General features: G+C 36.8%; 1 protein-coding gene across 4 annotated transcripts in view; it reads left to right on the top strand.

Moving 5' to 3' along the window:
- Nucleotides 1–26761, top strand: part of ERICH2 (glutamate rich 2) — an 89925-nt gene that overhangs the window by 47055 nt on the left and 16109 nt on the right. For 3 of the 4 annotated variants that reach the window (XM_057503921.1, XM_057503922.1, XM_036888098.2), the window contains 3 exons: nucleotides 3343–3491; nucleotides 6166–6350; nucleotides 23218–23275. In XM_057503921.1, coding sequence (XP_057359904.1) covers nucleotides 3343–3491; nucleotides 6166–6350; nucleotides 23218–23275 — 392 coding nt within the window. Of the gene's footprint in view, nucleotides 1–3342; nucleotides 3492–4301; nucleotides 4494–6165; nucleotides 6351–23217; nucleotides 23276–26761 lie in introns of all 4 variants that reach the window. The other variant, XM_057503923.1, reaches the window with a different exon arrangement.

Here is a 26761-nt window from a genome sequence, read left to right as displayed (position 1 = left end):
TGTATTGGATCTGTCATTCATGAATATATTCTCCCATACTGTAGGGTACCTTTTTGTTCTATTGATTGTGTTCTTTGCTGTACAGAAGCTTTTCAGCTTGATATAGTCCCACTTGTTCATTTTTGCTTTTGTTTCCCTTGCCTGGGGAGATATGTTCATTAAGAAGTCGCTCATGTTTGGCCTTTGATTTTTTAAAACTGTATATGAGAAAGACTACAGAAAGTGAACAAAAGAATAATTCATATTTTGATGTTAAAATGATGACTTGGCAAAATATCATATCTATTTTTATGGAATGTTTACTGCTTCCGAATAGTAATATCCCATTTATCTTCAGGCCACTGAGTATGTAGGATTCCTCCATGTTGTATCATTAATATTATTAAAGGCATTTCCAATTATTTAAATATCCAGAACTGTACTAGCTAAATTCCAGTTCTTAGGGATATCACTTGTTAGTATATAACTACTTTATTTCATAGATTCTAAAGCACACACATTTCCCTCATATTTTAACATCTCTTAAAGTTGATGCATCTTAAACTTCAAGCTCTACTGCAAAGCCACAGTAATCAAGACAATTTGGTACTGGCACAAGAACAGACCCATAGACCAATAGAACAGACAAGAGAGTCCAGATATAAACCCAAGCATATATGGTCAATAAATATACGATAAAGGAGCCATGGACATACAATGGGGGAAATGACAGCCTCTTCAACAACTGGTATTGGCAAAACTGGACAGCTACATGCAAGAGAATAAAACTGGATTATTTTGTAACCCCATAAACAAAAGTAAACTCGAAATGGATCAAAACCTGAATGTAAGTCATGAAAACATAAAACTCTTAGAAGACAACAGGCAAAAATATCTTCAGTATAAACATGAGCAATTTTTTCCTGAACACATCTCCTCGGGCAAGGGAAACAAAAGCAAAAATGAACAAATGGGACTACATCATGCTAAAAAACTTCTGTACAGCAAAGCACACCTACAGCAGAACAAAAAGACATCCTACAGTATGGGAGAATATACTTGTAAATGATACATCTGACAAGGGGTTAACATCCAAAATATATAAAGAACTCACACACCTCAACACCCAAAAGGCAAATAACCCTATTAAAAAATGGGCAGAGGATATGAACAGACAATTCTCCAAAGAAGAAATTCAGATGTCCAACAGGCACATGCAACGATGTTCCACATCACTAATCATTAGGGAAATGCAAATTGAAACCGCAATGAGATATCACCTCACACCAGTTAGGATGGCTAATGTCGAAAAGACTAGGAACAATAAATGCTAGCAAGAATGTGGAGAAAGGGGAACCCTCCTACACTGCTGGTGGGAATGTAAACTAGTTCAACCATTGTGGAAAACAATATGGAGGTTCCTCAAAAAACTAAAATTAGAAATACCATTTGACACAGGAATTCCACTCCTAGGAATTTACCCAAAGAAAACAAGTTCTCAGATTCAAAAAGACATATGCACCCCTCTGCTTATTGCAGCACTATTTACAATAGTCAAGATATGGAAGCAACCTAAGTGTCTATCAGTAGATGAATGGATAAAGAAGATATGGTACATATACACAATGTAATATTATTCAGCCATAAGAAAGAAACAAATCCTACCTTTTGCAACAACATGGGTGGAACTAGGGGATATTATGCTCAGTGAAGTAAGTCAGGCAGAGAAAGACAAATACCAAATGATTTCCCTCATTTGTGGAGTGTAACAAAGAAGCAAAACTGAAGGAACAAAATAGTAGCAGACTCACAGACTCCAAGAAGGGACTAGCAGTTACCAAAGGGGAGGGTTGAGAGAGGGTGGGTGGGGAGGGAGGGAGAAGGGGATTGAGGGGTATTATGATTGGCACACATGGTGTGTGTGTGAGTCATGGGGAAGACAGTGTAGCACAGAGAAGAGAAGTAGTGACTCTGTGGCATCTTACTACACTGATTGACAGTGACTGCAGTGGGGTATGGGGGGGGACTCTATAATAAAGGTGAATGTAGTAACCACATTGTTTTTCTTGTGAAACCTTCATAAGAGTGTATATCAATGATACTGTAATAAAAAAAAGTTGATGCATTTTATACTTAAACTTGGCAATGCTTTTTCTTTTCTAAGCAGTATGTCTTTTAATAAATAGGTGGTATCTTAAATTCAGTGAAATACTGTAACTCATGGGGGGGAAAGGGCAGGAAAGCTCTTTTATCTAGACTAGATGTTAATGCATATAAAATCTAGTAACCTCTTATGGCATAGTAAGAATCTCACCATGCTAGAAATTGAATACTTAAATGACTTCACAACTTTTCATATATAGAGTTTCTTCTTGGATGCTTTCTTTCACAATTAGAAAACCAGGAAGGCAGAGAGGGAATGATTGTAAATCATCTTTGTTGTGCATTGTCCATTACCAGAGAGGGATTTTGCTTTAGCAGCATATACTGGGGAAATGATCAGTCCATACCTTCCCACCCATAGTATTAAGAATATAACAAACTGTTCAGCCTATTTGCTTAATCACTTTACAAGACTACTAACTCAACTACTAATATTCTGGATTCACATTTCAATGGGGAAAACACAAAACCACCATAACTTTGGGGGAAAAATAATACTTTACTTTTTTTATATCTTACCATGCAAACTAGAAGTTAAATTTCATTTTCAACTTGGTAGTGGAGACAATTAAAAGCATCTTAAGACCACGGAAAGCAAACTTGTGGTTGCTTTTCCACTAGCATGGGTGCCTGGCTTTGTAAAAGAGTGCACCACCTAAGAATCCTTTGTCAGTGTGTTCTTTATTGACATGAGGTTTCAGACTTAAAGGCTAAAAAAGAAAATTAACCCGTTTTTATTTCAACTACTTAATGAAAAAGGCTACTTTATATTATGACCAAGGATTAATATTAGTGTTGGATCTTATCCATAAGTGTAGCATTTAGCAATGGTAAGAATTATTTACAAACTTAAAAAAACTCAAGGCTAGTATTCTTTAGTTTTATTCTATCACAATGACATACTAAGAACATTCATATAACTGATGCTTAAATACTCTGTGTTATACTCTGAAAAGATGAAAAGATTCTAAGAGCCATTACACAATGACAAATGCCAGGTAGAAATAGAATTTTAATAATCAGTAAAAACTATTTCTAATGATTTTCCACAAAGAAAATACTGCATTTTTGCTCTTTAGTTTATTGTTGGTATATCATATTGTGTGTTTATATTAAGTATATGTTTGTATGAAGGCATACAAAGCCTTACAGAATTGTGGTTTAGGAAAGTATTTTTTCACTGTCTACTTTAACATTTAGGAAAGAAGTCCCTTCAGAACACCTTGAAAATAAAGTGTCTTTAAAGAGTACTGAAAATAGAGTATCTTCAAAGAGTGTTGAAAATAAAGATACAGAAACAAATCTACAGTCTAAGCTATGGTCATCTTCCTTCCTAAAAGAGAACTCAGGTAATAACATTTGCATTATTTGTACTGTAGCTTCTAATTCATCCCTCCTTCTCCATGACCTTTGGATATTGACAACTCTGTAGGTCTGGGACAGGTTATAAGGATCCTTAATTTTTCAAATTCAAGTACCAGATGATTCTAATATGTCAAGTATGGGATACATTACATAAAATAATATTGATGCGGTATTGAATATTAGAATGAATTAAAATAACTGAAAGCATTAAGTCCCATTCATTGAACAGTGGTTTATTGAGCACCAGGCATAGAAGCTATGGTTACAGTAGTTAGCAAGAAGGCAAGGGCCTTGTCCTTAACGAAGCTTACATTATAGTGGGAGATAGAGAACCAACTGTTAAACAGTAAAACAAATAGGTTGTGATGATGCTATAATATAAGTGGCACCTGGGAAAGGACTACCTTAAATCTAAAAATGAGGAAACCTCTCATGTTGCTCAGTAAGTATGTGTAATTGAGACAGTCCCTGTGACATCACTTAAAATCCCTAATTACCTATTATGACCTCCCCCACACCTCATGACTTCAGTGTGAGGAGTCAGCACAGGCTAGGTACACACTGCAAGAGCAGACTGGTCTGTGAGCTGACGGAGACTATGAACAGGACAGAAGCAGGTCAACACCCCAAACGGTGCAGCCATCCTACTCCTGGAAGGACTTAGTATCCCTTCTCAGTGTAACATGTTTTGTTTAGGGTCAAAAGTTTTACCAATTTTTTTTTTCAGTCTGTGTTTTCTCAACACTGTCCTCTCTCCAGTTCTCCTGGATTTCCTCATTTTCTTCCTAACACAGTGTTTCTGCATTATTTGGAGTAGCTGATGGCCACACTCCCTTCAAAGAAGGCATCTCACAAGACATCCATGAAGACAAAGGAGTTGCCAAGCTCATTCAATAGTGTTTCCCAAAGAGATAATTTTAGGAAACATAGTAAACTTCTTTTTGAAAAAATTGATATAAGTATACTTCAATGTGTGTTAGGAAAAGGTAAGCCATAATTAAAATTATGGATTCTAGAGCCAAACTAACTCCCAGATCTACCACTAGTTAGCAGTGTGAAGTTGAGCAGGTCATTTAACTTCTCTGTCCCTCAGTTTCATCTATGAATGGGATGAAAATAGTACATACGTTGGGGTGTTGAAAGGATTAAATGAGTTAATATATAGTGTTCAGAAGAGTAATGGCATATAATGTAATTATATTACCTTTATTATATCATTTTCATAGATAATATTTATGATATGATAAAATAGATAAGTTAAAGTAGATTTAAAAATTAAATAGTATAGGAGAAACTCATATATGGCAAATGATGATAGTATAAGAATTATGCTTTTGGGAATGTTGCAGTAAATTGCACCATTGGAGTTTGCCTCTTAAATTTATTTCTCTAATCCATAGTCTCCTTTCCATCCCTGTTTTACCAGTGCCCTATCATTAATCATCTCTTACCGGGTCAGACCTCTAACCTGTCTCCTTGCTCTTTTTTTTTTTTCATCTGCTCTTAAATACACTTTCCACCCTGTTATCCAAGTGTTCCTTCAGAAATGCAGAATTGGTCATACATGTTTGCCTACTTAAAATCTTCATCAGTAGTTCCTTCATTCCTAGGACAAAGTCCTAACTTCAAGGCTTCTGGCCCACAAGACTCTCCATTATCCAGCGAGCCCCTGCCTATTTTTCTAGCCACATCTGTCAACCTTGACCTCTAAGCAGTACCAAAGTGTTTAGAGCTCCATACACATTCTTGATTTTGCATTGGCTCATGCTGTCCCCTCTTCTTCAGGAAATTGATCCACTTAGACTGGACGATTTCTGACCATTCCCCAGACCAGCTGGGGCTATCCTTTTTCTCCTATTCACCTACGTACACATCTTTTTCACTGTATTGCCTTACTGTTTTAAAATTTTCTCTGACTTGGGAAACCACTGGGCTCCCCAGTTAGAGTATGAGTGAGGAGCCTGAGGTCAAGGACTGTTCATTTTTGGATTCCTGGGACTTAGCGCCGGCACTAAGTGGGTAGTCAATAGTGCTTTTTCTTTTTCAGTCATCTGTGTTTGGTCATAGGTACTGTGGCTTGACATCAAGAAAAAAATCAATAACCTCTACTTATATCTAGAATACTTCATATGCATTTCTTCCTAATTTGTCAGGGGACAGGGGGTGTGAGAAAGAGAAAGAACTTCATCCTCAAGTATCTAAGGAGTGACATAACCTGCCTAAGAAGAATTATTTACTTTTCAGCCTCTCCAGTCTTAATTTTACTCTCCAAGCTCTTTATTTTGTATTTACGTTCCTGTGCAAACAATTTAGGAAATGCACTTCTGGAAACAGAATAACATTAACTACTTTTTTCTTGAAATTATTACATTATTTATAAACAAAAAAATTTTCCATTTATTAAAATTTCAAGCACCAAACAGCACTGATATCAGCTCACTGTTATTGGTTTGGGTCTTTTTACGCTTGACAGTTTTATTACCTTTTTTGGAAATAGAAGTCAGGTAATTTTATTGCAGTGCTATTTAGAAATGAAAGAAAAATTAACTTCAGAACAGGAAGCCATATAGTAAACATGTACACATGTTATAATTTAGGAGTAACCATTTAAAATTTTGAACTTTTCACTATTAATTAATTATGTATATTCTGCTTTAGGTAAAGTGGGCAAAGATGCAATCATTGTAGAGAAGGAGGAAAATAATGAATATTGCCTTCAGGATATTGATAAGTTATCCAACACAACAACTGATGATGGTGAAGAGGACAGCAGTGATGAGGACAGTGATGACGATAGCGACCCTCATAAGGAGACTCCTGCTCCGTTAGAGTTAATGGCAGAAGTAAGTTTTACTTGTACATTATAATTTAAGAAACTTTAAAATATTAAGGTAACTAAATAGTATATAGCCTTGAATTTAAAAAAAAGATATAAACCCTACAGTATGGGAGGATATATTCATAAATGACAGATCCGATAAAGGGTTGACATCCAAAATATATAAAGAGCTCATGTACCTCAACAAACAAAAAGCAAATAATCCAATTAAAAAATGGGCAGAGGAGCTGAACAGACAGTTCTCCAAAGAAGAAATTCAGATGGCCAACAGACACATGAAAAGTTGCTCCACATCGCTTGTCATCAGAGAAATGCAAATTAAAACCACAATGAGATATCACCTCACACCAGTAAGGATCGCCACCATCCAAAAGCCAAACAACAACAAATGTTGGCGAGGTTGTGGAGAAAGGGGAACCCTCCTACACTGCTGGTGGGAATGCAACCTAGTTCAACCATTGTGGAAAGCAGTATGGAGGTTCCTCAAAAAGCTCAAAATAGAAATACCATTTGACCCAGGAATTCCACTTCTAGGAATTTACCCTAAGAATGCAGCAGCCCAGTTTGAAAAAGACAGATGCACCCCTATGTTTATCACAGCACTATTTACAATAGCCAAGAAATGGAAGCAACCTAAGTATCCATCAATAGATGAATGGATAAAGAAGATGTGGTACATATACACAATGGAATATTACTCAGCCATAAGAAAAAAAAATCCTACCATTTGCAACAACATGGATGGAGCTAGAGGGTATTATGCTTAGTGAAATAAGCCAGGCAGAGAAAGACAAGTACCAAATGATTTCACTCATATGTAGAGTATAAGAACAAAGAAAAACTGAAGGAACAAAACAGCAGCAGAATCACAGAACCCAAGAATGGACTAATGGTTACCAAAGGGAAAGGGACTGGGCAAGAGGGGTGGGAAGGGAGGCATAAGGACGGAAAAAGAAAGGGGGCCTTACGATTAGCATGTATAGTGTGGGGGGCGCATAGGGAGGGATGTGCAACACAGAGAAGACAAGTAGTGATTCTATAGCATCTTACTACGCTGATGGACAGTGACTCTAATGGGGTTTGTGGGGGGGGACTTAGTAAAGGGGGGAGTCTAGTAACCATAATGTTCTTCATGTAATTGTAGATTAATGATAGTAAAATGAAAAAAAAAGATGTAAAAAGATCCTCACCCTTATACAGAGGCTTACCTAGATAACTCATGTCTTTTACTACTTTTACCAGGTTAGAGGTGAAAGAAAATTCTGGAAGTGGCAACAGTATTGTGGAAAAGCAAGAATAAGAGAAGTTTTGGTACAAAGATTGCTTTAAGGAGTGCTTTCTACATATCAGGCACCATTCTAGTTACTGGGGATATTTAGAAATTAAAAAAAAAGAAGTCCCTACCATTAAGAACAGGTACATATTGTTTATTTAGTACAATTTGCAATAAAATTAAATACATGCTGGTAGATGGATTTATGAAGTTCTCTGGACACAGAGAATCAAGTGACTGAGAAACGCAGGAAAAAACAGGATTAAGGAAGGATGTTTAGAGGAAGAGACATGAGTGGGATCTTAAAAACTTACTGGGAGAGGGAAGTGTAGAAATTTGGTAAAAAGTGGAGAAGGCATTTTTGGCATAGAAAACAGCATGTGCAAAAGCACTGAAACCTAAAATGTCACATGCAAAAATTGTACATAAACATTTACTGGTAATTCTATGGAGAACAAACCAATTTTACCTCACTTGTTGCAGTATCACAGTCTATCTTTAATTAATATTATACAATTTCAAGTATATATATATATATATATTTAAATTTTTTATTAAGGTATGATTTACATACACTCTTACGAAGGTTTCACATGAAAAAACAATGTGGTTACTATATTTACCTGTATTATAAAGTCCCCACCCATACCACAATGCAGTCACTGTCCATCAGTGCAGCAAGATGCCACAGATCCACTATGTGCCTCTTCTGTGCTACACTGTTCTCCCTGTGATCCCCACCACACCATGTGTACTAAACATAATACTCCTCAATCCCCTTCTCCATCCCACACCCCTCCCCTTTGGTAACAACTAGTTCATTCATGAAATCTCTGAGTCTGCTACCATTTTGTTCCTTCAGTTTTCCCTCATTGTTATACTCCACAAATGAGGGAAATCAGTTGGCATTTGTCTTTCTCTGCCTGGCTTATTTCACTGAGCGTAATATCCTCCAGCTCCATCCATGTTGTTGCAAATGGTAGGATTTGTTTGTTTCTTATGGTTGAATAGTTATTCCACTGTGTATATGTACCACATCTTTATCCATTCATCTACTGATGGACACTTACGTTGCTTCCATATCTTGACTATTGTAAAAAGTGCTGTGATAAACATAGGGGTGCATATGTCTTTTTGAATCTAAGAAATTGTATTCTTTGGGTAAATTCCAAGGAGTGGGATTCCCGGGTCAAATGGTATTTCTATATTTAGTTTTTTGAGGAACCTCCATATTACTTTCCACATGGTTTAACTAGCTTACATTCCCACTAGCGGTGTAGGAGGGTTCCCCTTTCTCCACATCCCTGCCAGCATTTGTTGTTCTTAGTCTTTTTGATGCTGGCCATCCTTACTGATGTGAGGTGATATCTCATTGTGGTTTTAATTTGCATTTCCCTGATAATTAGTGATGTGGAGCATCTTTTCATGTGTCTGTTTGCCGTCTGAATTTTTTCTTTGGAGAACTGTCTCTTCATATCCTCTGCCCATTTGTTAATCTGGTTATTTGCTTTTTGGGCATTGAGGCGTGTAAGTTCTTTATATATTTTGAATGTTAACCCCTTGTCGGATATGTCATTTACAAATATATTCTCCCATACTGTAGGATGCTTTTACAACTTCAAGTATATTTTAAGAACTTCATAACAGTACACTTTAATTTCCCACTTATCATTCTTTGTATTATTATTGTCATACATTTTACTTCTACATACAAGCTCTACCATATGTATTTTTTTCCAAATACAGACTGTCCCCAACTTATGATGGTTCAGCTTAAGATTTTTCAACTATACAATGGTGCAAAAGTGGTAATGCATTCAAGAGAAACAGTACTTTGAGTTTTGAAATTTGCTTTTCAGGCTAGCAATAGGCAGTACAATTCAGTGGCAGCAATTAACAGTTCCCAAGTCAGCCATGTGGTCATGAGAGCCAACAACTGATACAACCATCTGTCCCCATATAGACACTCTATTTTTCACTTTCAGTACTGTCTTCAATATATTACATGAGATATCCAATACTTCATTATAAGATAGGCTTTGTGTTAGAGATTTTGCCCAACTGTAAGATCATGTAAGTGTTTTGAGCGTGTTTAAGGTAGGCTAGGGTAAGCTACGATATTTGGTAGGTTAGGTGTATTAAATACATTTTTGACTCACAATATTTTCTCAGCTTAAAATGGATTTATCAGGATATAACTCCATCAGAAGTTGAGGAGGATTTATGCTTTGAGAGGTTTCATTGTCAATAGTTTGCATACTTTCACCAGGATGTCTGCTGTTATTTCCTTCAGTCATCCATATATAATACGGCTTTTGATCTTTTAATACATTTTCCCCTCTATTATTATTTTTGGCAATTTGATTATGATGTTCCTTGATGTGATTTTCTTCATATTCTTTTCATTGAGATTCTTGGGTCTATAAATTTATAGTTTATACCAGGTTTGGAAACTGTTCAGTTATCAATTCTTCCAATATTTTTTCTGATTTCTGCCCTTCCTTTCTTCATCTGGGTTACAATTACATGTATGTAGGACCACCCAATATTACCCCAGAGGTCACTAATGTTCCTTTTTTCCTTTTTTTTCTCTACATATTTCAATTTAGAAATTTATATTGCTATGTCTTCAAGTTCATCATCTTTTCTTTGCAATTATAATCTGCTGTTAATCCCATCCTTCCTCTTCCTCCTCTCCCGTCTTTCTCTCTCTCCCCATCATTCCATATGTATTTCAATTTTATTTAAATTTTTTATATCTATCATTTCTCTCCATATCATATTCATGTTTTCCTCTACTTTTGAGCATAGGACATATATTTGTGATAGCTATTTTAACATGCTTGTCTGCTATGCTATAATCTTTGTCAATTCTAGGTCATTTTCTATTGATTACATTTTCTCCTGCTTATGGGTCACATTTTCCTACATCTTTGCATGTGGTAATTTTCTATTGAATCCTAGGCATGGTACATTTTATGTTCTTGGATACAAACTTTTGTTGTTTTCCTTTAAATATTGTTGGACTGATCTGTGACATAGTTGAGTTACTTGAAAGCAGGTTTTCTTTTTGAGTCTTGCTTTTAAGCTTTGTTGGGACACTACTAAAGCAGTACCCTTATGAGGACTCTTCCCAGTACTCTGTATTTTAAGAGGACCTTTCACTCTGGTTGGAGAGAACATGAACTCTTTCTTCTCAGCCCTGTGTGAGATCCGGTGATTGTTCCACCTGCTCATTCTACTAATACTCTTTCCAGCCTCAGATAGTTTCTTTGTACTCATATGCAGATCAGTGCCAGCCAGAGATTCAGAGACCCCTCTGCAGCTGAAACTCTCTTTTTTTAAATTGAAGTATAGTTTATATACAATTTATTAGCTTCAAGCATACAACACAGTAGTTCATCAATTACCAACATTATTAAATCCTCATCCAAACTAGGGCAGTTACTGTCTGTCACCATAGGAAGATGCTACAGCATCATTGGCTATATTCTCCCACTGTACTACCATCCCCATGACCAACTTACATTACAATTGAGAATTTTTGTGTCCCTTTATCCCCCTCTCTTTCCCCACCAACCCATCCAATCCCTCCCCCATGGAAACCCCCAGTCACTTCTCAGTGTCTATGAGTCTACTGCTGTTTTGTTCATTTTGCTTTGTCTTGTGAAACTCTCTATGAAGCTCACTTCTCTCTTGAAACTAAATGCTATATTAGCCTCTCTGAGCTCCAAACAATATTTCAGGTGTGAGAGATCACTGGTATCTGTTTAGATATTCCCTGCCTATGCTGGCACCTGGGAACAGCCCACAAGCACTAAGGTGGAACACTCATTGGACCCATCTTGTTTCCCTTTTCTCAGATATCACTTTTCTGTGACATCTGTTGTCCAGTGTCTGAAAACTGTTATTTCATGTATTTTATCCAGTTTTCAGATTGTTTAAGCAAGTAGAGTAAATCTGATCTCTGTTAACTCCAACATGGCTAGAGCCTCAATTAGATTTTTAGCACAAAGAAAATGCTAATGTGCTTGCCTTCTAAGATAGTTTAAAGCAAATGCTAACCATGGGATCATAAAAGGAAGTCAGACATATATACTATGTTTTCCTCCTAGAATAAAGCATATACAGGGAATTTTGAAACTTCCTTAATGTCATAAGGTGCTTTTACCAAGGGAGAAGAAACTTGATGCCAGGTGTTGGAAAGATTTTGACTGGACGTCTAAATTTATTAATAAATTATGGAGCATTCAGAGACCCTATTTGCCATAACCAACCTGTCTTGAGTTGCTCACTCTATTCCTCTTCTCTTTCTTTCTTTTTTTTTTTTTATTACCTTCTTAGAGATGATGGGCCTCTGGGCCTTTTCTCCTGCTCTTTTTTTTTTTTGTAATGTTAATATAAAAACAAAGAAGCTAGATTTAAAAAAATCACCTATGACCTTGTTAAATGCAAAAATTCAATGTAATTATCGATGAATTGCTGTATAATTATGCTGATTAAAAGAAGCTAGATGAAGAGAAAAAAAAATTACAGCCTCCCAGTTACAACACGAGAAAGAGCCCCTCCCCTAAAGGCTTGGGCCTTCCATCTACCTTGATTCTGGCCCACTCCTCTCTTGGAGTGTATTCAAATAAAATTTCCACTCTGTTTCAAAAAAAAAAACACACAAGTAACATTTTGGTTACTGGATTCCCCCATTATCAAGTCCCCATCACATACCCCATTACAGTCACTGTCCATCAGCATAGTAAGATGCTATAGAGGCACTACCTGTCTTCTCTGTGCTATACTGCCTTCCCCATGCCCCCTCTTACATTATGTGTGCTAATCATAATGCCCCTTATTCCCCTTATCCCTCCCTTCCCACCCACCCTCCCCAGTCTCTTTCCCTTTGGTAACTGTTAGTCCATTCTTCAGTTCTGTGAGTCTGCTGCTGTTTTGTTCCTTCAGTTTTTGCTTAGTTCTTATGCTCCACAGAGAAGTGACATCATTTGGTACTTGTCTTTCTCTGCCACCTGGCTTATTTCACTGAGCATAATACCCTCTAGCTCCATCCATGTTGTTGCAAATGGTAGGATTTGTTTTCTTCTTACGGCTGAATAACATTCCTTTGTGTATATGTACCACATCTTCTTTATCCATTCATCTGCTGACGGACACTTAGGTTGCTTCCATTTCTTGGGTATGGTAAATAGTGATCTGACAAATATAAGGGTGCATATGTCTTTTTGAAACATATCCTACATTTTTAGGGTAAATTCCTAGGAGTGGAATTCCTGGGTCAAATGGTATTTTTATTTTGAGTTTTTTGCAGAAGCTCCATACTGCTTTCCACAATGGTTGAACTAATTTACATTCTCACCAGAAGTGTAGGAGGGTTCCCCTGTCTCTGCATCCTCACCAGCATTTGATGTTCTTAGTCTTTTCTATGTTAGCCATCCTAACCAGTGTGAGGTGATATCTCATTGTGATTTTAATTTGCATTTCACTAATAATTAGCAATGTGGAGCATCATTGCATGTGTCTGTTGGCCATCTGAATTTCTTCTTTGGAGAAGTGTTTGTTCATATCCCCTGCCCATTTTTTAATTGGATTATTTGCTTTTTGTTTGTTGAGGTGCATGAGCTCTTTATATATTTTGGATGTCAACCCTTTATCGGATCTGTCATTTATGAATATACTCTCTCATACTGTAGGATGCCTTTTTGTTCTGCTGATGGTGTCCCTTGCTGTACAGAAGCTTTTTAGCACAATGTAGTCCCATTTGTTTATTTTTGCTTTTGTTTCCCTTGCCCAAGGAGGTGCATTCAGGAAAAAGTTGGTCTTGTTTATATTCAAGAGATTTTTGCCTATGTTTTCTTCTAAGAGTTTTATGGTTTCATGACTTACATTCAAGTCTTTGATCCACTTTTGAGTCTACTTTTGTGTATAGAGTTAGACAATAATCCAGTTTCATTTTCGTGCATGTGGCTGTCCAGTTTTGCCAAAACCAGCTGTTGAAGAGGCTGTCATTTCCCCGTTGTATATCCATGGCTACTTTGTCATATATTACTTGATCATATATGCTTGGGTTTATATCTGGGCTCTCTGTTCTGTTCCATTGGTCTAATGGTCTGTTCTTGTGTTAGTACCAAATTGTCTTGATTACTGTGGCTTTATAGTAGAACTTGAAGTCGGAGAGTATAATCCCTCCCATTTTATTCTTCCTTCTCAGGATTGCTTTGGCTGTTCAGGCCTTTTGAGGTTCTATATGAATTTTAGAATGATATGCTGTAGTTTGTTGAAGAATGCTGTTGGTATTTTGATAAGGATTGCATTGAATCTGTAGATTGCTTTAGGCAGGATGGCCATTTTGACAATATTAATTCTTCCTATCCATGAGCATGGGATGTGTTTCCATTTATTGGTATCTTCTTTAATTTCTTTCATGAGTGTCTTGTAGTTTTCAGAGTATAGGCCTTTCACTTCCTTGGTTGGGTTTATTCCTATGTATTTTATTCTTTTTGATGCAATTATGAATGGAATTGTTTTCCTGATTTCTCTTTCTGCTAGTTCATTATTAGTGTATAGGAATGCAACAGTTTAGTGTGTATGAATTTTGTATCCTGAAACTTTGCTGAATTCAGATATTAGATCTAGTGGTTTTGGAGTGGATTCTTTAGGGTTTTTTGTGTACAATATCATGTCATCTGCAAACACGGACAGTTTAACTTCCTTGCCAGTCTGGATGCCTTATATTTTATTTCTTTGTGTTGTCTGATTGCTGTGGCTAGGACCTCCAGAACTATTTTGAATAAAAGTGGGAAGAGTGGGCATCCTTGTCTTGTTCCCGATCTTAAAGGAAAACCTTTCAGCTTCTGGCTGTTAAGTATGATGTTGGGTGAGGGTTTGTCATCTATGGCCTTTATTATGTTGAGGTAATTGCCCTCTATACCCATTTTGTTGAAGAGTTGCTTATCATGAATGGTTGTTGAATTTTGTCAAATGCTTTTCAGTATCTATGGAGATGATCATGTGATTTTTGTCCTTTTTGTTGATCTGGTGGATGATGTTGATGGATTTTCAAATGTTGTACCATCCTTGCATCCCTGGAATAAATCCTATTTCATCATAATGGGTGATCTTTTTGATGTATTTTTTAATTCAGTTATCTAATGTTTTGTCAAGTATTTTTGCATCTATGTTCATCAAGGATGTTGGTCTGTAATTTTCTTTTTTTGTGGTGTCTTTGCCCGGTTTTGGTATTAGAGTGATGCTAGCCTTGTAGAATGAGTTTGGGAGTATTCCCGCCTCTTCTACTTTTTAGAAAACTTTAAAGGAGAATGGGTATTAGGTCCTCACTAAATGTTTGATAAAATTCAGCAGTGAAATCATCTGGTACAGGTATTTTGTTCTTAGGTAGGTTTTTGATTACCAATTCAATTTCTTTGCTGGTAATTGGTCTGTTCATATTTTCTGGGTTAGCCTTGAAAGTTTATATTTTTATAGAAAGTTGTCCATTTCTTCTAGGTTATCCAGTTTGTTAGCATATAATTTTTCATAGTTTTCTTCCATAATTCTTTGTATTTCTGTGGTGTCAGTAGTGATTTTTCCTTTCTCATTTCTGATTTTGATTATGTGTGTAGGCTCTCTTTTTTTCTTGGTAAGTCCGACTAGGGGTTTATCTATTTTGTTTATTTTCTCAAAGAACCAGCTCCTGTTTTCGTTGATTCTTTCTATTGTTTTATTCTTCTCAATTTTATTTATTTCTGCTCTAATCTTTATTATTTCCCTCCATCTCCTGACTTTGGATCTCATTTGTTCCTCTTTTTCTAGTTTCATTAATTGTGATTTTAGACTGTTCATATGGTATTGTTCTTCTTTCCTGAGGTAGGCCTGTATTGCAATATACTTCCCTCTTAGCACGGCCCTCACTGTGTCCCACAAATTTTGTGGTGTTGAATTATTGTCATTTGTCTCCATATATTGCTTTATCTCTATTTTTATTTGGTTATTGATCCATTGATTATTTTGGAGCATAATTTTAAGCCTCCAGGTGTTTGTGGGTGTTTTTGTTTTCTTTGTGTAATTTATTTCTAGTTTCATACCTTTGTGATCTGAGAAGCTGGTTGGTACAGTTTCAATCTTTTTTAATTTACTGAGCTCTTTTTGTGGCCAAGTATATGATCTATTCTTGAAAATGTTCCATGTTAACCTGAGAACAATGTGTATCCTGTTGTTTTTGAATTGAGTGTTCTGTAGATGTCCATTAGGTCCACCTGTTCTAATATGTTGTTCAGTGCTTCTGTCTCTTTACTTATTTTCTGTCTGGTTGATCTGTCCTTTGTAGTGAGTGGTGTGTTGAAGTCTCCTAAAATGAATGCATTGCATTCTATTTCCCCCTTTAATCTGTTAGTACTTGTTTCACATATGTATGTGATCCTGTGTTGGGTGCACAGATATTTATAATAGTTATATCTTCTTGTTCAACTGACCCTTGTATCATTATGTAATCTCCTTCTTTGTCTCTTGTTACTTTCTTTGTTTTGAAGTCTATTTTGTCTGATACAAGTACTTCAACTCCTGCTTTTTTCTCACTGTTAGTTACATGAAATATCTTTTTCCATCCCTTTGCTTTCAGTCTGTGTATGTCTTTGGGTTTGAAGTGAGTCTCTTGTAGGCAGCATATAGATCGGTCTTGTTTTTTTATCCATTCAGTGACTCTATGTCTTTTGATTGGTCCATTCAGACCATTTACATTTAGGATGATTATCGATAGATATGTACTTATTGCCATTGCAGGCTTTAGATTCGTGGTTACCAAAGTTTCAAGGGTAATTCCCTGACTATCTAACATTCTAATTTAACTCAATTCATATGCTATTACAAACACAACCTAGAAGTTCTTTTTATTCCCCTCCTTTTTCTTCTTCATCCATTCTTTGTATGTTATTAATCATATTCTTTACTCTTTGTCTATCCCTTGGGTGACATCTATTTTTATCCTTAGGAATTCATCCATCTGTAGGATTCCCTCCAAAATGCACTGTAGAGGTAGTTTGTAGGAGGTAAATTCTCTCAGTTTTTGCTTGTCTGAAAATTGTTTAATCCCTCCTTCAAATTTAAATGATAACATTGCTAGGTAGAGTATTATTGGTTTGAGGCCATTCTGCTTCATTGCTTTAAATATATGATGCCACTCCCTTCTGGCTTGTAAGGTTTCTGCTGAGAAGTGTGATGATATCCTGATTGGTTTTCCTTTGTATGTGATCTTTTTCTCTCTCTAGCTGCTTTTAAAAGTTTGTCTTTATCTTTGATCTTTGCATTTTAATTATTATATGTATTGATATTGTTTTCCTTGGGTCCCTTGTGTTGGGAGATCTGTGTACCTCCATGGCTATCTCCTTCCCCAGATTGGGGAAGTTTTCAGCAATTACTTCCTCAATTACACTTTCTATCCCTTTCTCTCTCTTCTTCTGTGGTACCCCTGTAATGCAAATTTTGTTCTGTTTGGATTGGTCACACAGTTCTCTCAAAATTCTTTCATTCTTAGAGATTCTTTTTTCTCTCTGTGCTTCAGCTTCTTTGTAATCCTCTTCTCTAATTTCTATTCCATTTACTGTCTCTTCTACTACATCCAGTCTGCTTTTAAATCCCTCCATTGTATGTTTCATTTCAGATATGGAATTTCTTAATGATTGAATCTCCGACTTAAATTTATTCCTGAGTTCTTGAATATTTTTCTGTACCTCCATAAGCATGTTTATGATTTTCATTTTGAATTCTCTTTCAGGCAGATTTGTGAGTTCAGATTCATTTTACCCTTTTTCTGGTGTTTGTGAGATTTTAGTCTGAACCATGTTCTTTTGACGTTTCATATTTCTGTGTGGTGCCCACTAGTGCCCAGATGCTCCAGTCTCTAGAGCTGCTCAGCCTCTAGAGTGAGGTTAGAAGTTGTAGGAGAGCAGAGTGGGTGTCTGTAGGTAGGAAAGATCTGTTTCCTGATTCCCGTCTGCGGTGCCTGTCTCCTTTGTCAGAGCCAGTGGGCTGAGCACACAGGTGTAAGTCTCTGTGCTTTGTGTCTCTATCTGTTGTAGGCGGGGCCTCTGGCTGGGTGGCCTGATGCTAGCGCAGTGCCTGCCAGTTTGTGAACCGGTGCCAGAATGCTAGAAGGGAGGTGCACCAGGCTGCATATCAGTGTGGGGGGCCTCAGAGCTGGGGAGCCAGCCTGTGTATTAGAGTGCCTGAAGGTCCTCAAAGTTCCCAACCAGCTGGGCAGAACATGCCTAGATAACCTTGTCCAGCTCTCTCTTCTCCCGTGTAGCAAGCTCCGTGCCAACCCTGCCCCTTCAGCAGCCCTCTCGCTGCTAGGAAGCCTTTCAGACCACCTGCCTTTCCTCTGACACTGAGTGGCCAGGTGTAGATCCTGTCCTCCACAAATGGCCAGAATCTCAGTCTCTCAAGCACTCCGCCTGTCCGAGCTCCTCATCGTCCAGACCATCACACAATATAGTTTTCTGCTCACAAAGCAGATCTCCAGGGCTAGGTGTTCAGCAGTCCCAGGCTTCCACCCACTCCCCACTCCATTACTCTTCCTCCTGCTGGTTAGCTGGGGTGGGAGAAGGGCTTGGGTCCTGCCAGATTTAGGCTTTTGTACATTACCCCGTTTCGTGAGGTCTGCTCTGTTCATGATGTCTGTATGCAGTCTGGTTCAGCCTTCTTTCCTGTTGCTGTTTTATGGTTAGTTGTATTAATTAACTATATTTTCATACTATTTGTGGTTTGGGGAGGAGTTCTCCATCTTACCTCTCATGCCACCATCTTGAATCTCTCGTAGAGTCCTTCTTTGTCTCTTGTGACTTTCTTTGTTTTTAAGTCTATTTTGTCTGATACAAGTACTGCAACTCCTGCTTTTTTCTCCCTATTAGTTGCATGAAATATTGTTTTCCATCCTTTTACTTTTAGTCTGTGTATGTTTTTGGGTTTGAAGTGAGTCTCTTGTAGGCAGCATATAGAATGCTTTCATTTTTTTATCCATTCAGTGACTCTATGTCTTTTGATTGGTGCAATGAGACCATTTAAATTTAAGGTGATTATTGATAGGTCTGTACTTATTGCCATTGCAGGCTTTAGATTTGTGGTTACCAAAGGTTCAAGGGCAATTCCCTTACTGTCTAACAGTCTAATTTAACTAACTTAGTATGCTATTATAAACACACCCTAAAGGTTCTTTTTTTTCTCCTCCTTTTTTTCTTCCTCCATTCATTATACATTAGGAATCTTATTCTGTACTCTTTGTCTATCCTTTGATTGACTTCGGGGGTAGTTGATTTGATTCTGCATCTGCTTAGTAATTCATTGTTCTACTTTCTTTGCTGTGGTTTCATTTCTTCTGGTGACAGCTATTTTAGCCTTAGGAATACTTCCATCTATAGCAGTCCCGCCAAAATGCACTGTCAAGGTGGTTTGTGGGAGATAAATTCTCTCAGCTTTTGCTTATCTGAAAATTGTTTAATCTCTCCTTCAAATTTAAGTGATAATCTTACAGAGTAGGGTATTTTTGATTCGAGGCTCTTCTGCTTCATTGCATTAAATATATCATGCCACTCCCTTCTGGCCTGTAAGTTTCTGTTGAAAAGTCTGATGATATTCTGATTGGTTTTCCTTTGTATGCAATCATTTTTCTCTCTCTTGCTGCTTTTAAAAGTCTGTCCTTATCCTTGGTCTTTGCCATTTTAATTATTGTATGTCTTGGTGTTGTTGTCCTTGGGTCCCTTGTGTTGGGAGATCTGTGCACCTCCATGGCCCAAGAGACTATCTCTTTGTCCAGATTTGAGAAATTTTTGGCAATTACCTTCTCAAAGACACGTTGTATCCCTTTTCCTTTCTCTTCTTCTTCTGGTACCCCTATAATGTGAATATTGTTCTGTTTTGATTGGGCACACAGTTCTGTCTATATTATTTCATTCTTAGAGATCCTTTTTTCTCTCTGTGCCCCACCTGCTTTGTATTCCTCTTTTCTAATTTCTATTGAATTTACCATCTTTTCTACTACATCTAATCTTTTAAATCCCTCTATTTTATGTTTCATTTCAAATATGGAATTTATTAATGAATGACTGTCCATCCTAAATACATCCCTGAGTTCTTGAATATTTTTCTGTACCTCTACGAGCATGTTTATGATTTTTATTTTGAACTCTGTTTCAGGAAGATTGGTGAGTTCAGCTTCATTTGGCCCTTTTTCTGGTGTTTCTGAGATTTTGGTTTGATCCAGGTTCCTTTGACATTTCATATTCATATGTGGTGCCCTCTAGTGCCCAGAAGCTCTAGTCTCTGGAGCTGCTCAGCCCCTGGAGTGATGTTGGGGATTGCAGGGGAGTGGTGCTGGTGCCTTGGGGGAGGAAAGAGCTGTTTTCTGCTTCCAGGCTGCAGTGCCTATCTCCACTGTTTGAACTGGTGGGCCGAGCACAGAGGTTTAAGCCTCTGGGCTTTGCATCTGTAGCTGCTGTAGGTGGGGCCTCCCTCTGGCTGACCTGACACCAGGGCAGGGACTGCTGCTTTGTGAGCCAGGGCCAGCTGGCCAGGAGGAAGACGCAGCAGGCTGCATACCACAGTGGGGCTCCTCGGATCTGAGTAGCCAGTCAAGCAGATGGAGTGCCTGAAGCTCCTGAAAGTTCCAAACCTACTAGGCAGAGCACGCCAGACAACCTTGTCCACCTATCCCTTCTCCCGTGCAGCAAGTTCTGTGCAAATCCCGCCCCTTCTGCAGCCTTCTAGCTGCTAGGAAGCCTCTCAGACTGCCCACCTTTCCTTTGTCTCAGAGCAGCCAGATACGGATCCCGGTCTTCCACAAATGGCTGGAATCTCAGTCTCTCCAAGTGTTCCACCTGTCTTAGCTTTCCAACCCTACTAATCTCCAGAACACCATGCAATGTAGGTTTGTGCTCCCAAAGCAGATATCCAGGGCTGGATGTTCAGCAGTCCTAGGCTTCCACCATCACCACCACCACACCCCCACTGCATTTCTCTTCCTCCAGCCAATGAGCTGGGGTGGGGGAAGGGCTCGGCTTTGGTACCTGTTTCTTGAAGTGTGCTCTGTTCTCCAGGTGTAAGCAGTCTGGTGCAGACTTCTTTCCTGTTGTTCTTTCAGGATTAGTTGTATTAACTATATTTTCACATTATTTGTGGTTTTGGGAGGAATTCTCTGTCTCACCTCTCACACTGCCATCTTGAATCCCTCTACTCTTTCTTTTTAAATAATTTTAATTATAAAAGTAGTCCATGAATTCATTTTCATATAAATATTCAGACTGTATGAGATTTGCTCATTTTCATATCTTGTGCTGTACCTGTGCGTAAGATCTTTTGTTTTCAGAATGCATCCCTTTTTAATTTTCCCTTTTTATTTTGAAAATTTTCAAGCCTGTAGAAAAGTTGAAAGATTATAACAATGAACACATGTATACACTTTACCTAAATTCATCACTTGTAATGTGCTATATTTGCTTTATCTCTCTCTTTTGATAGTTAGGCATAGATAAAGCCTAGATATATATTTTTGACAGAAACATTTGAAATTAAGTTGCAGACATCCTAAAACTTCATCCCCAGATACTCTATGTAGCATGAGTTTTCTAAGAATAGGTTCATTGTTCAGTGTGACATCATACCCTTATCACATCTAGAAAAAATAACAATTCTGTTATGAAATATTATATTCAAATTGAGATTTCCAACTTTAAAATGGTTTTTATAGCTAGATTTTTTTCCCAGTCAGGATTCCATCAAAATTCATGTTTTGAAGTTAGATGTTAAGCATGTCTTTATTTTGGATGTCACAAATAATTTAAGACCAATATTTTAAAACTTGTCTTCAGCTTCATTTTGAAGTCTTAATCCTCATGAAAGTTTTAGCCAAATATCCATTGCATGAATTTAATTTTACTGTCTTTTGAATTGCTAAAAGAAATGTATGTTTAATTAACAACAACAACAAAAAGTAGGTTAACGCAAAGAACTTTTGAAACTGATCCCATCCTTTACTCCTTTTCATTTTCTGAGGCTAGTATTCATTAAATCAGACTGGGTAATAGTTGATACTAAATTCTTGTTAATTTTGTATGTATGATAACAAAAATGTGATTGAGTTTTTAATTGAAAATGAAATGAGATGATATCTGTAAATTGCTTTAAAATAATCTAGACACATGGAAGAAAAGACTGTGATATTGCTAAAACCAGATTGTCAAAATGTTAATTTTTTGAAGGTGAGAATTAGGGACATGTATTTTACTATTTTCTCTATTTCTATGTATATTCAAATTTTCCACAAAAATTTTTAGTATAAAAGCAATAGCTGGATATTATACTGGTCATATTTTCTAGTTGTGATCAATCAACTGCTTCTTAAAATGGCATCTGAGTATTTATTTGTCAAATATCTGGAAACGCATGAGGAATGCCTCTTTTATATTACTTGCCCCATTTCTTGCAGGGTAAATGTAGTGTACCTGTATGTGGTTCAGAATATATCACACACAAAAGAACAATCATACAAGTTCAGGATTTTTTTGAAATGGAAATCTAAATAACAGAATAAGAGATTAGTAAATTGTAGCCTTGGTAAATAAAAACATACATAAGAATACTTAATTCCATAGGGAGAGAAAATTACTATGACATGTAGTTTTTTTTTAAGATATCGTTGATATACACTCTTATGAAGGATTCACATGAAAAATGTTGTGGTTACTACATTCACCCATATTATCAAGTCTCCCCCATACCCCATTGAAATCACAGTCCATCAGTGTAGTAAGATGCCACAGTCGCTACTTGTCTTCTCTGTGCTACACTGTATTCCCCGTGACCCCCCTACACCATGTATGATATGTAGTTTTTTAAATTGCTGAATAATACCAGTTTTTATAAATATGTGCAAATATATTTACAAATATTTATGGAAAATATATTTTAAAATATATATGGAAATATATTGTCAAAGGAAAAAATACTAAACATACATGAAGATGTTAAAAATAAGCATCTCTAGTTGGTAGAACTATAGATTTTTTAAAATTAGGGACAGAATGTGTTTATATTTAACTTCTAAATTTCCTACATACAAATATTATGCATTACTTTGCAACAATAAGAATACTAAAGACAGAACTGGACGGTATAAGCAATACTGGAAAATATTGATTATATATAATTGTATGTCAACATCTTTACTAAATGTACACTAAAATTTTTTACTAAGTATTGCCATGTCGTTATGGATTAAGTTCACAAATAAAAGCTGTATCTAAACCAAAGTGATATTAAAGTGTTTGTCTTCACCATCTCTGTTGCGTATGCTCGAATTGCTTAGTAGTACACATATAGTATGGAAGCAGCAGAGTAGAGCTATCATGCTTACTCTATGTTGCCTTGCCATGAGAAGTCCTTAAATATTCTTAATTGACTACTAACTTACAAACTCACTCCTGGAAAAACGTGTAATGTTAAAAGCAAAATAAGTCATTAATGGAATATTTTCTAGGGAGTTTACAATTGACATTTAAATTCTCTCTGAAACTACTTATATGAAGAATTTCTTAATGTTTTCTAGTTCCTGAGAGCAGAAATGGGCCAAGATTACCATTTGGCAAAAAAATTATGTGAGATGAGTAAGTACAAAATATTTTTCCATTTCCATAATATGTAAGATGGTTTGATTATTTCAAGGCTAGTAAATTCCCTGATAGTATCTCAGTGATTCCTTGATAATAAATTGGCTTTGGTATAAGGAGTAATGTAGACTTCTAGAGTAGCTTTGAGTGGGATAAACTAATTAGAGACTAATTACCACCACTGGAAAATAAGTAAAATTCCTTACCTTTATGATTATGGATTGATGACCTTATTATGCCTTTGGTCTCCACATGTCAACTAGTGCAACATACCTTGCTTTACAGGCAATTAGTCCATGAATATTTGAGTGCTACATGTTCCTGGTGCTCTTCTAGGCACTAGAAATAGAGCAGTCAACAAGATGGTGACAGTCCCACATTAGTATCTCATGTCAGACGGATGATAAGCTCATATGTAAATTAGTGTGTCATAAATGATAGGTGTGATGGAGAAAACAGAGAAGAAGGAATAGAAAGCACTGGGAGGAGGCAAAGCATTTTTAAATAGCATGATCCAGGAAGGTCTCACTGAAAGACTTGAGCAAAGACGTGAGGAAGTTGAGGAAATTAGTCATGTGGACATCTGCAGGGAGTGTGTTGCAGGCAGGACTAAGAGCAAATGTGCTAAGATGCAAGTGTGTCTGACGAGGAACTGCAAGGATAGTGTAAGTGCAGCAGAATAAGCAAGGGAAAGGGTGACAGGAGACGAGGTAAGAGAGGTTATGGGATGGACATTGTGTGATTGTATAGTGCCTTTTCACAAGTTAAGGACCTTGGCTTTTCTCTGATGTGTGAAACCACTAGACACTTGAGTGCAGGAATGACATAATCTACTTTACTTTTTTTTTTTTTTTTAGGTATTATTGATATACACTCTTATGAAGGTTTCACATGAAAAAACGTGATTACTGCATTCACCCCTGTTATCATGTCCCCCCCATACCCCATTACAGTCACTGCCCATCAGTGTAGTAAGATGCCACAGAGTCACTATTTGCCTTCTCTGTGCTACACTGTCTTTCCCCTGAACCACCCCCCCACCATGTACGCCGATCATAATACCCCTCAATCCCCTTCTCCCTCCCCACCCGCCCTTCCCCACCCCTCCCCTTTGGTAACCGCTAGTCCCTTCTTGGAGTCTCTGAGTCCGCTGCTGTTTTGTTCCTTCAGTTTTGCTTCATTGTTATACTCCACAAATGGGGGAAATCATTTGGTACTTGTCTTTCTCCGCCTGGCTTATTTCACTGAGTATAATATCCTCCAGCTCCATCCATGTTGTTGCAAATTGTAGGATTTGTTCTCTTCTTATGGCTGAGTAGTATTCCATTCTGTATATGTACCACCTCTTCTTTATCCATTCATCTACTGATGGACACTTAGGTTGCTTCCATATCTTAACTATTGTAAATAGTGCTGCAAGAAACATAGGGGAGCATATGTCTTTTTGAATCCGAGAATTTATATTCTTTGGGTAGAGTTCCCAGGTCAAATGGTATTTCTATTTTTAGTTTTTTGAGGAACCTTCATATTGCTTTCCACAATGGTTGAATTAACTTACATTCTCACCATCAGTGTAAGAGGGTTCCCCTTTCTCCACATCCTTGCCAGCATTTGTTGTTCTTAGTCTTTTTGATACTGGCCATCTTAACTGGTGTGAAGTGATATCTCATTGTGGTTTTTATTTGCATTTCTCTGATGATTAGTGATGTGGAGCATCTTTTCATGTGCCTGTTGGCCATCTGAATTTCTTCTTTGGAAAAGTGTCTGTTCATATCCTCTGCCCATTTTTTAATTGGGTTATTTGTTTTTTGGGTGTTGAGGCATGTGAGTTCTTTATATATTTTGGATGTTAGCCCCTTGTCAGATATGTCATTTACAAATATAGTCTCCTGTACTGTAGGATGCCTTTTTGTTCTGTTGATGGTGTCATTTGCTGTACAGCTTTTAAGTTTGATGTAGTCCCATGTGTTCATTTTTGCTTTTCTTTCCCTTGCTCGAGGAGATGCATTCAGAAAAAAGTTGCTCATATTTATATGCAGGAGATTTTTGCCTATGTTATGTTCTAAGAGTTTTATGGTTTCATGACTTGCATTCAGGTCTTTGATCCATTTCGAGTTTACTTTTGTGTATGGGATTAGACAATAATCCAGTTTCATTCTCTTACATGTAGCTGTGCAGTTTTGATCTACTTTATTTTAATTTCTGTCATTGTTTTTTAGTGGTTTGACTTCATGTTCAAAATAGTTATGGTTTTCTTTGTATTTACAAAGGAAGGCTTTGTTTTCTTATACAAAGGAAGGTTTGCTGAGTTTCTTAAATCTGGGGGCTGATGTTTTCCTCAATTTTGAAAATTTCTTAGCTATTACCTTTCCAATGATCACTTCTGCCCTATTCTCTCTCTCTCCCTTGGTCTCCAATTACTCATAAAGTAGACTTTTTCTCATGATGTTCCACATGTATCTTATACTCAGCTCTATTTTTTTCCATTTATTTCTTTGCTTCAGTTTGGATATTTTTCTACTGACCTGTTTTTGAATTAACTAATCCTATCTTCTGTTATGTCCAATCCTGCTTTTAACTGTCCAGTGTTCTTAATTTCAAAGATTGTATTTTCTGATTTTAGAAAATCCATTTAATGATTTGAAAGCTTCTAACTGTCTGTTGAAATCCACAATCTTTTCAACTATTTTGCCTATCTTTTTCTGTAATATAGTAATCAGTTATTTTAAAAGAGAAAATGGCAACTCTACAATTAAACTTGATTGATAATGGGCCTCAAAATATTATAACTAGTATTAGACTTGAGTTTTATGGTAAAAGTTCTTGAAGTGAAAAGGGACTGTTCTCACTTGCCGCACACAATCCCCACTATGGATACAGTACTTAGGAAATCATTGGCGGATTTTTTAAATGGGTTTCTTGAATGTTGTTGTTTTTTTTTTTTTTAGATAATTATTTTTTATTGAAGGGTAGTTGACACACAGTATTACATTACATTAGTTTCAGGTGTACAACATAGTGATTCAACATTTATATACATGATAATTCTAGGTACCAGCTATCACCATACCAAGTTGTTACAATATTTTGACTATATTCCTTATGCTATACATTACATCCCGGTTACTTATTTATTTTACAATTGGAAGTGTGTACTTTTTTTTTGTGTGTGTGTGTGTGAGGGCATCTCTCATATTTATTGATCAAATGGTTGTTAACAACAATAAAATTCTGTATAGGGGAGTCAATGCTCAATGCACAATCATTAATACACCCCAAGCCTAACTTTCGTCAGTCTCCAATCTTCTGAAGCATAACAAACAAGTTCTTACATGGAGAACAAATTCTTACATAGTGAATAAGTTACATGGTGAACAGTACAAGAGCAGTCATCACAGAAACTTTTGGTTTTGCTCATGCATTATGAACTATAAACAGTCAGTTCAAATATGAATACTCATTTGATTTTTATACTTGATTTAT

Source organism: Manis pentadactyla, chromosome 6 (assembly GCF_030020395.1).
Source record: "Manis pentadactyla isolate mManPen7 chromosome 6, mManPen7.hap1, whole genome shotgun sequence".
Classification (NCBI taxonomy): Eukaryota; Metazoa; Chordata; class Mammalia; order Pholidota; family Manidae; genus Manis; species Manis pentadactyla.
Note: the sequence above shows the minus strand (reverse complement) of the source record. Positions and strands in the feature narration are given on the sequence as shown.